The sequence below is a fragment of the Mastacembelus armatus genome, unplaced genomic scaffold (genome assembly GCF_900324485.2).
Source record: "Mastacembelus armatus unplaced genomic scaffold, fMasArm1.2, whole genome shotgun sequence".
In the NCBI taxonomy this organism is placed as follows: Eukaryota; Metazoa; Chordata; class Actinopteri; order Synbranchiformes; family Mastacembelidae; genus Mastacembelus; species Mastacembelus armatus.
In genome coordinates this window covers 1538253-1550604 of record NW_022872938.1, presented here as the reverse complement: position 1 = coordinate 1550604, position 12352 = coordinate 1538253, and the positions used below count along the sequence as shown (strand labels likewise).

Here is a 12352-nt window from a genome sequence, read left to right as displayed (position 1 = left end):
TAGAAAACAGAACTAGCGTCATTTTTGAATTGCTTTTCAAGAATTAACACATCAGAGTAAGTGCTTTACATACACCACAGTTTTGGAAATTATGCCATGAGTTCACACGTTCAAATAATTTCACATGGCTGCACCAGGATGTTCAATTAGTAGATGTATAATGAACTTTCCAGTGTTTGTGACAACTGTATTATGGGTTCTCACAGGTTAGCAAAGCTTATCTGATCTTTTTATCTCTTACTATGTGTTGGGTTTCTTTGAAGAGTCAAGCTAATTCTATTTCAGCAACACCAAAAAAAAAAGTTGGTTCCTCATTTCGTTTCAGTTTTTATTTACTGCAATGGGAAAGAATCTATTTTTTTAAATCTAGAAGTTACTGTTCTTTTTGTAGCTCTGGATCTCTTATAACAAACGTTTCAGCAGAAGTATTTCATTTTCCACGTTTGGAAACATTTCCACATTCCTACAAACAGCCTTTGTTTAATACATTTCAACAAATGATTCTGTGCAGTCTACAAATAGAATGAATATCAATCACATATATATTTTTGATCAAAACAGATCATCTCACTTTTATTTCATTGCTCACATCATCCCATGTACATCAGTTAATGCATCAAGAGGTTGAGTCATGGCAATTGAGTCTTTAGACCCACACTCCTGAGTTGGTTTCACTCCACCCCTAGACACATAGGTTCATAAGGTGATCTATGTAAAAATAGACTTGTTAGGTGAACAAAAGAAGTGAGCTCAGGTGAGGGTTGTTAGGATCTAGTGGTGGGCAAGTGAAGCCTCATGAAGCACTGAGGCTTTCCTGACAATTGTGCCGAAAAAGATTCAAAGCTTCGAGACTTCAGTGACGGTGACATCTGATGGACAACTGATGCCATAGCAACCTCTAAAGAGCACGAATGAAGCACTGGCACTGTTTCAATCCCATGACAGCAATAAAAGTTCAGACCTCTTGAGATCAAAATGAGAATGCATTGAAACGCCATGAGCCAATGACACACACTGAAAGACTATTCAATTCAATTCAATTCAATTTTATTTGTATAGCGCCAAATCACAATACAAATCATCTCAAGGCACTTTACAAAAACTAAAACTAAAAACCCAACAATTCCCTTATGAGCAAGCACTTGGCGACAGTGGAAAGAAAAAAACCTCCAGCAGAACCGGGCTCAGTTTGGGCGGCCATCTGCCTCGACCGGTTGGGGTGAGTGGATAGAGCAGAGAGAAAAGAACAGCAACAGCCAATGAAAAGCTTTGAAACATTTTGAAGCAATGAAGCGCGAAGCGAAACAGTCACGCGACACTGGTGTTTTGATACAAGCTCCGACACAGTGTTTCGAATCACTCCGCTTCAGGAAGAGTGACACAAGCTCCGAAGCCTCGGTATCATTTGCCCATCACTATTAGGATCTAATAGCAGACTCATGTGACCCCTCTGATTCATCAAGAATGTGTCCTTCCTGGAAGACATTTGATTTGTTCCTTAATTTCCAGATGAAAGGGCAGCCTGGTAGATTGAAGACAGGTTATGTCTGAGCCTTCCACCCCTGTTGAGGGAGGGTTTTTCCACTTGAACATATATAGCTTCCCTGACCGCTCTCTAGTTTTGAAACATGAGCTAAATAGTCTGGGTGAGGTTTATCCTTTTGCTGATGAACTGTGTGCAGTGTTGTGCTGTATGTAGAAGTTTTGACAAATGCTTTGAGCCAAAGCTCATTTCTGGAAACATGACTGTAAGGGAAATCACTCTGTTGAGCTGTTGAAGGACCCAAGACAGTATGACTGTGAAGTAATGTTGAAAGTATTCTTTCAAGCTGTGACAAGGAATAAATAGAGAGATGGGGTGTCCCCTGGCTGTCCCAAAGAGATGTATTTTAGAGATGTTTAATGTTAGTACATACTGACATCTACTGGTGTTCAAGGGCAAAAGGCTCATGCCAAAAGTGGAGGGTTACATTTTCTTTATTCAATCTGAAATATAACACTGACGACCAAAGTTTCAGCTTCAATTCAAGAAATATTTGGTATGTTTACTGTTGTTCTTATAAAACATGGTGTAAGCTTAGGGGTTAAAAAGCCATTGGACAGGGAATCAAATAAAAGAAGAAGTACTTTATTAATCCCCAAGAGGAAATTAAATTGTTACAGCAGTTATTCTCATTTAAAGTTATTAAATTAAAATAATCAATGTTTAGTGGAAATCCCTTTGTAATGATGGCCAGGGGTCTTAAAATACATAGGTCTCTTTTAATCTGGACTTCAGCATGCCATAGTAAAGGCCATAACCAAAACGTAAAATAACATGACTTTTGCTGCAGAGAAAAGAATACCTTATACAGTACACTTTAATATACATGTCACATACTAAAAAATCCCATTTCATTATTTTCATGATTGCTTAACTGGCAATATATTTTCTTGATTAAGCTTCTTGGGGTGCAGTGTTTTGACAGTCACTTACTACAGTTTGGGGTCAACAGTTTCCATGTTGTTGCTGAAATGTACAGTATGTAGGTTACTGTAATGTGTCAATATCTGAAATTAAAGCACAAAAACAACATTTTTAAATAATAAAAAGGAAATTTCTTTGTCTCAGTAAATGTAATCTTTGTCATCCAGCAGCCTAACACACTGTGTCATTGTCTCTCCAGCTGAAACCAAATATTGTTGGGATAGACCGCACTGCTGCAGAAGTTCCCACAAATGTTTTGCACTTGTAGGTTTCTTTGCTTTCACTCTTCACCTGGAGAGTCTGGAGACTGTGCTGCTGTTCATCATTTGTTCTTTTCTTCCACAGCCTGGAAGTAGTTTTTGTCTCATTATCCTGACTCCCTGTGTTCATTGTCTTTTCCTCACCATTATAATAGTAAAATCCAGTACTACTACCTGCTGGGCTGTATTGTCCAAATAATACTTCAGTGTAGTGTAGTAACAGTCTTTTCCAACACTGCCTTTATACACTTACAAGCTGGGACACCTGTAGAAACAGTTTGCATCCAGTTTCAAGGCTTCATTTACTTCTACTGCTGCAGAAAACATGGAGGCTAACACATGACTTCATCTGTATGTATATTTTTAGTTTTTTCTAACCTTTTCTTTACCTTCGGTAGTTTAACACTTTGTTTTAAGGTGAATCAATGGACTTGAATTGTTTAAATGTCAATTTAAAACTTCCTGACCAGTGGTGTAATTATTTAAGAGCAACAAAATTGCATGATTCATCCAAATTAAAATTTGTATATAGTAAAGGAAAAAATGTAAATTACATATTTGTACATAAATGTAAAAGTTACATATTTAAATGGACTGAAACAAAAGTAAATATGAACTAGAAATAGACCACATTTGTACATTTTGCCCTAAACAGATTTTATATAGAAAAAATTGTTTATTATAATTAATGACAGACTGAATACAGTACTATCTCTGTAAAAATCTTGTTTTTATATGTATCCAATTTTTATTGAACATGGGTCTCTATCCTCAATATTTAATGACAAATTTATTTCAACAACCTGTTCACTTTCAACACAGTTCCATTTATTGAAAAATATAACAAATATGCAGCCACTCAGAGTGCAACTTACATAAACACTTTAACAGGTTGGAAAATGATGAATGTCCACGCTGATTTTCATCTGTCAGCATGGCAGCAGTGTTGAAAGGATGGAAAGTGGGACTGTGTGTATTGTGTGCAGCCAGGAAGTACAATGAGCTGTACAGTAGTGTTAGAGAACGTATGACGGCCGATCTACACTTCTCTATAACTACATGTAAGCATATGTACCAACACAGTGAAGGGGTTTATGATATACACCGCAATGTGGGTAGAGCCGATTGGTTTATCTGTGTTCCTGCTGTGAGGCTGAAGGTGAAACGATGATGTTCATGTTCGCACAGATGTAAATGAAACTTACATCTTCTCCGATCAGCAGATAGGTACCTTCACATATGTGCCTCCGGAGCATAAAACTGGCTTACAGGGTAGGAAGGTAACAGGTTCTTCGTCAGTCTGAACATAAACTGACACTGCAGGATCACTTATGTACTGTATATACTCATTCTGAAAGCAAACCATGTGACCACAGCTGACACGTGATGCACTGATGTCACTTGTGCCATTTTTTCACAGAGTTCTTCTTATCGTCCTTGAAATGAGTGTAGCAAACGCAGCAAAGGTCTGATGATTCTACAACATATGAAAAGCAGGTTAATGGATCTGAAGTATATCACTATATACACAGTATTAGTATACATATCACAATGTGCTAAATATAAAACCTGTAGAAACATATTAAATGACTCCATTTGAAGACAGACCCATATTCGGCTCTTAGTCAAATGTATTGTGTGGGGAAAAAGTAATATTTTGGTATGTATGATCCGCTATGACAGCCATTTTGTACAGTATGTATTCTGCATGTTCCAAATGCAGCTGCTAGACTGCTGACAAACTGCTAGAGAGAACAAATTACTGATATTCTCACCTCAGTAAAATGGTTACCGGTTATTTAAACAATTGATTTTAAAATTTTAGTGATTGTTTTTAATACTCTACATGAACTCATACTACATTATATTAACAGTATATTGACTTATAAAATAAGAGAAACTTTATTAATCCCCAAAGGGAAATTCAAACACGCACTATTTACACTATTTGCCTACTCATCCATCCATGCACACAATCATTCACACACCAATGTAACCCCCTTCAGGATCAGGAGCAACTTGGGGTTCAAAGTCTCGCCCAAGACTAGAGAAGATGAGGCTTAAATCACTGCTAGTTACTGGACCCCCACTCTACTTCCTGAGGCACAGCCATGGGGAACTACTGTGCCGACTCGTTTAACTGTAAATGGGTATTATGTGATTTACATCTGTATTCAGTATACAGAATTCATGTAGGCACATACAGTGGTCAACATGTGTGTACTTATATACCAGTGTGTATGTGTGTGTGTGTGTGTCTGGGTACACAGGTAGTGTGTGTACAAAGATGTGGACATTGTATTAACACATGCATGTTTTGTGTTTAATCGTGGGTATCATGTGCACATATGCATATTTATATTTATGTGTATAACTGTATTACTTTTGTGGAACAGTTTGTAAATGTATTTATGCATTTTATTATTATTACTTTATTAGTGGTTCATTGATAGAAGAAGTACGTAAGTAATAATAGAAATACCACAGTGTGAAAATACTGTCACAAGTAAAAGTAAATATAGAATAGAATTTAAAATCCTTCTTCTCACATACAAATCCCTTCATAATCAAGCTCCTTCATACCTTAAAGACCTCATAGTACCATATTATCCCAATAGACCACTTCGCTCTCAGAGTGCAGGCCTACTTGTGGTTCCTAGAGTTCTCAAAAGCAGAATGGGAGGCAGAGCCTTTAGCTATCAAGCTCCTCTCCTGTGGAACCAGCTCTCAGCCTGGGTTCAGGAGGCAGACACTCTCTGTACTTTTAAGGCTAGACTTAAAACCTTCCTCTTTGACAAAGCATATAGTTAGGGCTGGCTTCAGGCAACCCTGAACCATCCCTTAGTTAGTTATGCTGCTATAGGCCTAGACTGCCCGAGGACCATCGGTGCACTGAGCTCCCCTACCCTAACCCCCCCCCTTTCCCTTCCCCTCCTCTCTCTTCTCTCCTCCCACCTCATGTATATTCCACCATTGAATGTCACTAACCTTGTGCTCTCTCTCTCCCCTAGTTTGTGCTCTCTCCCTCTCTCTCTGTTCTCTCTGTACCTTCTGCAGGTGTCCCTGGTCCTGGAGCTGTTTATCGCTGATGTGCAGTTACTGGCCCCACCACCTTGCAGTGTCTATTTGTTGTTTATTGTTGCTGTTCTTTTCTCTCTGCTCTATCCACTCACCCCAACCAGTCGAGGCAGATGGCCGCCCAAACTGAGCCCGGTTCTGCTGGAGGTTTTTTTTCTTCCGTTAAAGGGAGTTTTTTCCTCTCCACTGTCACCAAGTGCTTGCTCATAAGGGAATTGTTGGGTTTTTAGTTTTAGTTTTTGTAAAGTGCCTTGAGATGATTTGTATTGTGATTTGGCGCTATACAAATAAAATTGAATTGAATTGAATTGAAAAGTCTGTATTCAAATTTTTACATTAATCTAGATGATATTATTGGATTCTAACTGATGAATTATTGTGTTCATCACTTCAATGTTGGAGCTGGTAAAGGTGGAGCTAATGTTAACTACCTTATATACTTCTAAATTGAAGTACTTTCCATACTGCTGAGTAGCTGATGTTAACTACGTTATATACTTCTAACTTGAAGTACTTTCCATACCGCTGGGTAGCTACTGTTAACTACCTTATATACTTCTAATTGGAAGTACTTCCCATATTGCTGGGTAGCTGATGTTAACTACCTTATATACTTCTAATTTGAAGTACTTGCCCCACCGCTGAGTAGCTGATGTTACTACCTTATATACTACTAATTTGAAGCACTTTATATACAGTGGGTACGGAAAGTATTCAGACCCCTTTAAATTTTTCACTCTTTGTGTCATTGCAGCCATTTGCCAAAATCAAAAAAGTTCATTTTATTTCTCATTAATGTACACTCAGCACCCCATCTTGACAGAAAAAAACAGAAATGTAGAAATTTTTGCAAATTTATTAAAAAAGAAAAACTGAAATATCACATGGTCATAAGTATTCAGACCCTGTGCTCAGTATTGAGTAGAAGCACCCTTTTGAGCTAGTACAGCCACGAGTCTTCTTGGGAATGATGCAACAAGTTTTTCACACCTGGATTTGGGGATCCTCTGCCATTCTTCCTTGCAGATCCTCTCCAGTTCTGTCAGGTTGGATGGTGAACGTTGGTGGACAGCCATTTTCAGGTCTCTCCAGAGATGCTCAATTGGGTTTAGGTCAGGGCTCTGGCTGGGCCAGTCAAGAACGGTCACAGAGTTGTTCCGAAGCCACTCCTTTGTTATTTTAGCTGTGTGCTTAGGGTCATTGTCCTGTTGAAAGGTGAACCTTCAGCCCAGTCTGAGGTCCTGAGCACTCTGGAAGAGGTTTTCTTCCAGGATATTTCTGTACTTGGCCACATTCATCTTTCCTTCAATTGCAACCAGTCGTCCTGTCCCTGCAGCTGAAAAACACCCCCACAACATGATGCTCCCACCACCATGTTTCACTGTAGGGATTGTATTGGGCAGGTGATGAGCAGTGCCTGGTTTTCTCCACACATGCCGCTTAGAATTAATGCCAAAAAGTTCAATCTTGGTCTCATCAGACCTGAGAATCTTATTTCTCATAGTCTGGGAGTCCTTCATGTGTTTTTTGGCAAACTCTATGCGGGCTTTCATGTGTCTTGCACTGAGGAGAGGCTTCCGTCGGGCCACTCTGCCATAAAGCCCCGACTGGTGGAGGGCTGCAGTGATAGTTGACTTTGTGGAACTTTCTCCCATCTCCCTACTGCATCTCTGGAGCTCAGCCACAGTGATCTTTGGGTTCTTCTTTACCTCTCTCATCAAGGCTCTTCTCCCACGATTGCTCAGTTTGGCTGGACGGCCAGGTCTAGGAAGAGTTCTGGTCGTCCTAAACTTTTTCCATTTGAGGATTATGGAGGCCACTGGCTCTTAGGAACCTTGAGTGCTGCAGAAATTCTTTTGTAACCTTGGCCAGATCAGTGCCTTGCCACAATTCTGTCTCTGAGCTCCTTAGGCAGTTCCTTCGACCTCAGGATTCTCATTTGCTCTGACATGCACATGCGTGAGCTGTAAGGTCTTATATAGACAGGTGTGTGCCTTTCCTAATCAAGTCCAATCAGTTTAATTAAACACAGCTGGACTCCAATGAAGGAGCAGAACCATCTCAAGGAGGATCAGAAGAAATGGACAGCATGTGAGTTAAATATGAGTGTCACTGCAAAGGGTCTGAATACTTATGACCATGTGATATTTCAGTTTTTCTTTTTTAATAAATTTGCAAAAATTTCTACATTTCAGTTTTTTTCTGTCAAGATGGGGTGCTGAGTGTACATTAATGAGAAATAAAATGAACTTTTTTGATTTTGGCAAATGGCTGCAATGACACAAAGAGTGAAAAATTTAAAGGGGTCTGAATACTTTCCATACCCACTGTACCACTGGGGTCTTTTTGTCTGTGTGTATGGGTGGGGTGGGGGTGTTTGCAGATTAAGATAAAGCATGTATCTCATTTTAGTGTGTTCAGTGTGATCATTATGTTACTCACATAATGATCAGTGATGATACAGCCCATCTTGTGTGAAAATATTATAACTATTGTAATTCAATAAATGTTGTGTTTCCCTATGTAAACATCTAAAGACATCTGAGGCCACCTCCTATACTTTGTTAAAACCAATAATAACCCCCTTCAACACCTCTGAATAAGTAAATTCGAAAAAACTGCAAATACTATGTTGGACACAAAAGCAACATACCACTTTCACACATTGCCTCTAGTATCTCATCCACAGTCTGTGTCTGAATACATCTGCCTGGACCTATTCAGGAGGAAACACAAAATCACTACATTTTAGTGCAGCCATACATGCCTATCTATATATTTTATTGTATATATTATATTCCCTTATGGCCTGATATCTGAAGCTGTTGCTACATCTAATGCCTAAAAAAACGACAATACACAGTCAGCTACACACATTCTGTATTATGAATACTGTTTGATAAGCAAGTGATTGATTTGAACTAACCTATTCGAAAAGAAATCTTGTCTGCAGCCTTCAGTATTTCTTCCAACTGTATTCGTCCGTAGAAGGATGGTTTTTTTAGTGTAAGGCCATTAGGCAGTCCAACAACGTGTATGCTGATACTTTGATTTTGAAGAGACTGGTACGGTAGCCTCCCATCACCGCCGGCCTCCTCTGAAATGAGATACATGCTCCACCAAATTTTATATATGTTAAAATTTCTGTGAAGCTGACAACCACTCAGCTCAGACAGTCAGACCTCTGCAGTGGGTCATTACGCACAATAATATTATACATTATACATAAGATAATATTATACATTATTAATATATAATAAAACGACCTACTTCAATTTGAAAATGTTAAAGCTGAATTAATGAGTCTTTTATAATTAGTCTAAAAAGGTACGTACTGTATTTTTGGTTGAATATTTCCTGCACTCTTTTAACCATGACACCAACTGGCATTTTTGTAGGAGAAGCAGCAGAGGCGTCAGCTACAAATGGAATAGAGAAAAACATTTAACAATACCAACAATTCCAAGTAACTCTGCTAGAAGACAAGTTTGTGTGCATCTGTGTGAATGTCCATCTGTGTGAACCTTTAAAATGCAAAGCAAAACTGCTGACTGTGTCCGTCGAGTCCAGAAAACTAGCAGCTCCTTTGCTGCTTACTGTATGAACATCTAACTTGGACTTTTGGAGGTCGCATGACATTATGGCTGTTTCCACACCCAGCGCCTCGAGACTGGACACCTTTCGAAATGATTAGATAAAAATGAGATCCATGAATAAATGAAAGGAAGGAAATCTTAACAAATACAAATATTTAAAGATAAATGTGCAGAGTACTACACAGATAACTGCTGCTTCAGTGGGCTGTGTTCAAAATCACTTTCTGTTTGCTACGCAGTTCACTAAATTTAACTACTTGCTAATTTACGAGTGTCTCTGTAAATATGTGCTCGGTGTGCTTTCAAAAATAAAAACAATGCCACAATGTAATGTGTCAAATCTGAGAGTTTTGTCCATGATGACACTTGTCAATGACGATTACCAATCTAAACTTACAGTTTACTATTATACAGTACTTAGTGTACTGAGTGTGTATTACATATAGGAATTAGTTATTAAAATGAGTAGTTTTGGACACAGCCTTGTAAAGAAAACTGAGATAACTAAATGTTCAAATCATGTCAATACACAAATCGACTGAAATATAAGCACAATATTTTGGGTCAATTACTTTGGAATGATTTGACAAAAGTTTGTAAATGACAACATCACGTCCTATTCATATCACAACTGCTGAGAAAGCATCTTTAGCACTATTATACTAACAGTTCCTAGCCTTTATTCCAAACCTCTAACTTGAGCTGCTTCAGGTGCTTTTTAATTTTAAGCTCCCTCATCTCAGGGCTAAGGTGCTGAGTTTTTCCTTCAGCCTTAAGAGCAGCTGCCTCTTCAAGGTAGTAATTCTTCTGCTGCTCCCCTAATGAGGACCACTTGGGCTTAATATCTTTGAGTGTTCCTGAGAATGAGAAAAAGGAATTTAAATAAATTAATATTTAGTGAAGATGTCTGCATCTCTATGGGACCTCTATTTGTGTTTATTCTGACATATACAGAAACACAAGAGCAAAGCTGGAACAGAATTCTTTTCACTGTCACCAGTGGGTTTGCCTACACTGTTAGAAATTATCTGAGCCTTGAAGGAAGGTGGAGGGTAAGCAACATAAGCAAGCATAATCTATTTTTCTAGTCAAATATGGGTGGTGAAAACAACCTTTTTAAAATAACCATGTGACATGGAAACAAGACTGGAGGCTAAAGGTGATGTCTACTTTTTCACTTACACTTACGACTCTGTCACTACACATTAATATAAAGGAACTGAGCATAAAGTAACACAACACAACCAATGGAACCTAATACTGAAAGGTTTACTGCAATATACTGTTTAATATGACAGAACAATTATTCTCTTACCTTTGTTTCGCAGAAGATCTCTGCAAAAAAGATTGTAAGCTGAGAGATCCCGTGTGTGAAGTTTGGGTTTTCGGGGCCTCTGGCCAGAGGGTGCTTTTAGCGACCTTTTATAGTTTCCAATCCAGTTCTAAAAAGACAAAAACAAACATTAACAACAAGAAAATAAACGAATGTTATGTAATATAACATCAAACCATATTTTTAATTCCAAACCATAATAGATCGCTATAGTGGCAGGATGTTGACGTGAATCAGTAATGGTGAAAACACCAAACTAGACTTACTTCTACGACAACAGGTGTCAAACCTGTGGCCTCAGCAGCTGCTGGTATTAACGATGAGCCGACACTTGTCATTCCCTCTTCAAATGAGGATTTCAGGGTCTCCTTTTGCTCCTTTGTTATAATTGTCCTTTCTTGTTAAGGAATGATCAAGACAAAACACAATCAGTGCATGTCATCTTGTTAATTACACAGCATAATGCTTCATATGAAACCATAGGGCTTACCTCTTCTAGCCATCGGGCCAGAAGCTGAGAGAAATATATAACTAGAATAAGTGTTTAATGCTGCGCATGTAAGAGCTGAGTTTACTGCACATGTTTACTGTTAGTGATGTATGAAATGTACAGATGAATAATAGAGGAACTGCTCACCACACATGTAGGGGACAGTGTAGAGATAAGGCAGTTCTCAGCTTAGGTCTGTAGAGACATGCGGGAATAAATAAAAACAATGAGACACATGTAAGCACACAGTGATTAACCAGCATCATGGCTTACTGGGACAGCACAGCACTGATATGCACACACTGAAGAAGAAATCACCGCATTAGACTGCGGTAACTATTTAAGACACCTTTGTCTCAAAGCTAGCAGCTAACCTCAGTGCCTTCATCGTCGACCTTTGGTACTGTTTGTATAAACAAAATATGCATATATAAAATGTATTTGGTAACATACGGTGTCGGTGGATGTGTGGACAGTCCATCACTGCTGTTATGCAAGTATGCACAGACGAAGAGTAAGAATTAAAATACACAATAACTGAATTCAACTCTGAGCCAAATTCAATGATTTCAGGCCCCTAGTTTCGCAAGTAAAAATCCCATTCATTTTCCCCATAGGCAACGACTTGTGACTCACAGTTTGAGCGGCCACTCAGTGCATGAAACCGACACTGTATCAGACACACTCCGTTCCTAGCCAAACATGCAGGTTCATAAAACCATCTGGGCAGAATAACGTTACAGGGCTCCAACTTACGGCTGACGTTACTACGGCTCCCAAGGTGCATTGCGGGAAGAAACAGCCAATCACCGAGCATACGAGTGGAACATCGACCGGTGGAAAATAAAGATTAAGGCGTTGACAAAAATAATTTTACAATCTCATGAGTAAATTCAGCAACATTTGCATTTAAGGTTTATATCTTTTAACAAAGAAACATTTTGCATTCAACGGCGCTCTGAGTAGCGCCAATGGCTTCTTCTCCATAGCAACAGCGGCCGATGCTCATGGGTAATGTAGTACTCTTAGCTAACCGCCATGCCAATATCACAGAAAAAACATGATGTCTCAGAACTAAAGTTGAAATACTAAAACTGTTGGCGACTATTGATGTATTGTGCGACTATT

The 12352-nt window shown here is 38.8% G+C and overlaps 1 protein-coding gene across 5 annotated transcripts; it reads right to left on the bottom strand.

The window, feature by feature from the left end:
• Positions 1–3517: 3517 nt before the first annotated feature.
• LOC113129703 (uncharacterized) lies at positions 3518–11983 on the bottom strand. 5 transcript variants are annotated; one of them, XM_026305754.1, is made up of 12 exons: positions 11861–11966; positions 11678–11710; positions 11372–11419; positions 11225–11248; positions 11001–11131; positions 10717–10843; positions 10092–10258; positions 9330–9483; positions 9141–9224; positions 8732–8902; positions 8459–8521; positions 3518–4204 (listed from the first exon to the last, which is right to left on the bottom strand). In XM_026305754.1, the coding sequence occupies exons 3-12, from the start codon at positions 11376–11378 to the stop codon at positions 4125–4127; spliced, it is 1008 nt and encodes a 335-aa protein (XP_026161539.1). In that variant the 5' UTR covers positions 11379–11419; positions 11678–11710; positions 11861–11966; the 3' UTR covers positions 3518–4124. The 5 variants fall into 5 exon arrangements, with proteins under 5 accessions (XP_026161539.1, XP_026161542.1, XP_026161540.1 ...); XM_026305757.2 differs by lacking the exon at positions 11225–11248; XM_026305755.1 differs by lacking the exon at positions 11861–11966 and having other exon boundaries at positions 11678–11854.
• Between the last annotated feature and the right edge of the window lie 369 nt (positions 11984–12352).

Bases quoted from the DNA above. Each gene is read 5' to 3' on its own strand.
- LOC113129703 (XM_026305753.1), bottom strand. The intron at 10,259-10,716 runs GTAAGAGAATAA...TCTCATTCTCAG, and splicing joins AGATCTTCTGCGAAACAAAG to GAACACTCAAAGATATTAAG. The intron at 9,225-9,329 runs GTTCACACAGAT...TTCCATTTGTAG, and splicing joins TTTTGCTTTGCATTTTAAAG to CTGACGCCTCTGCTGCTTCT.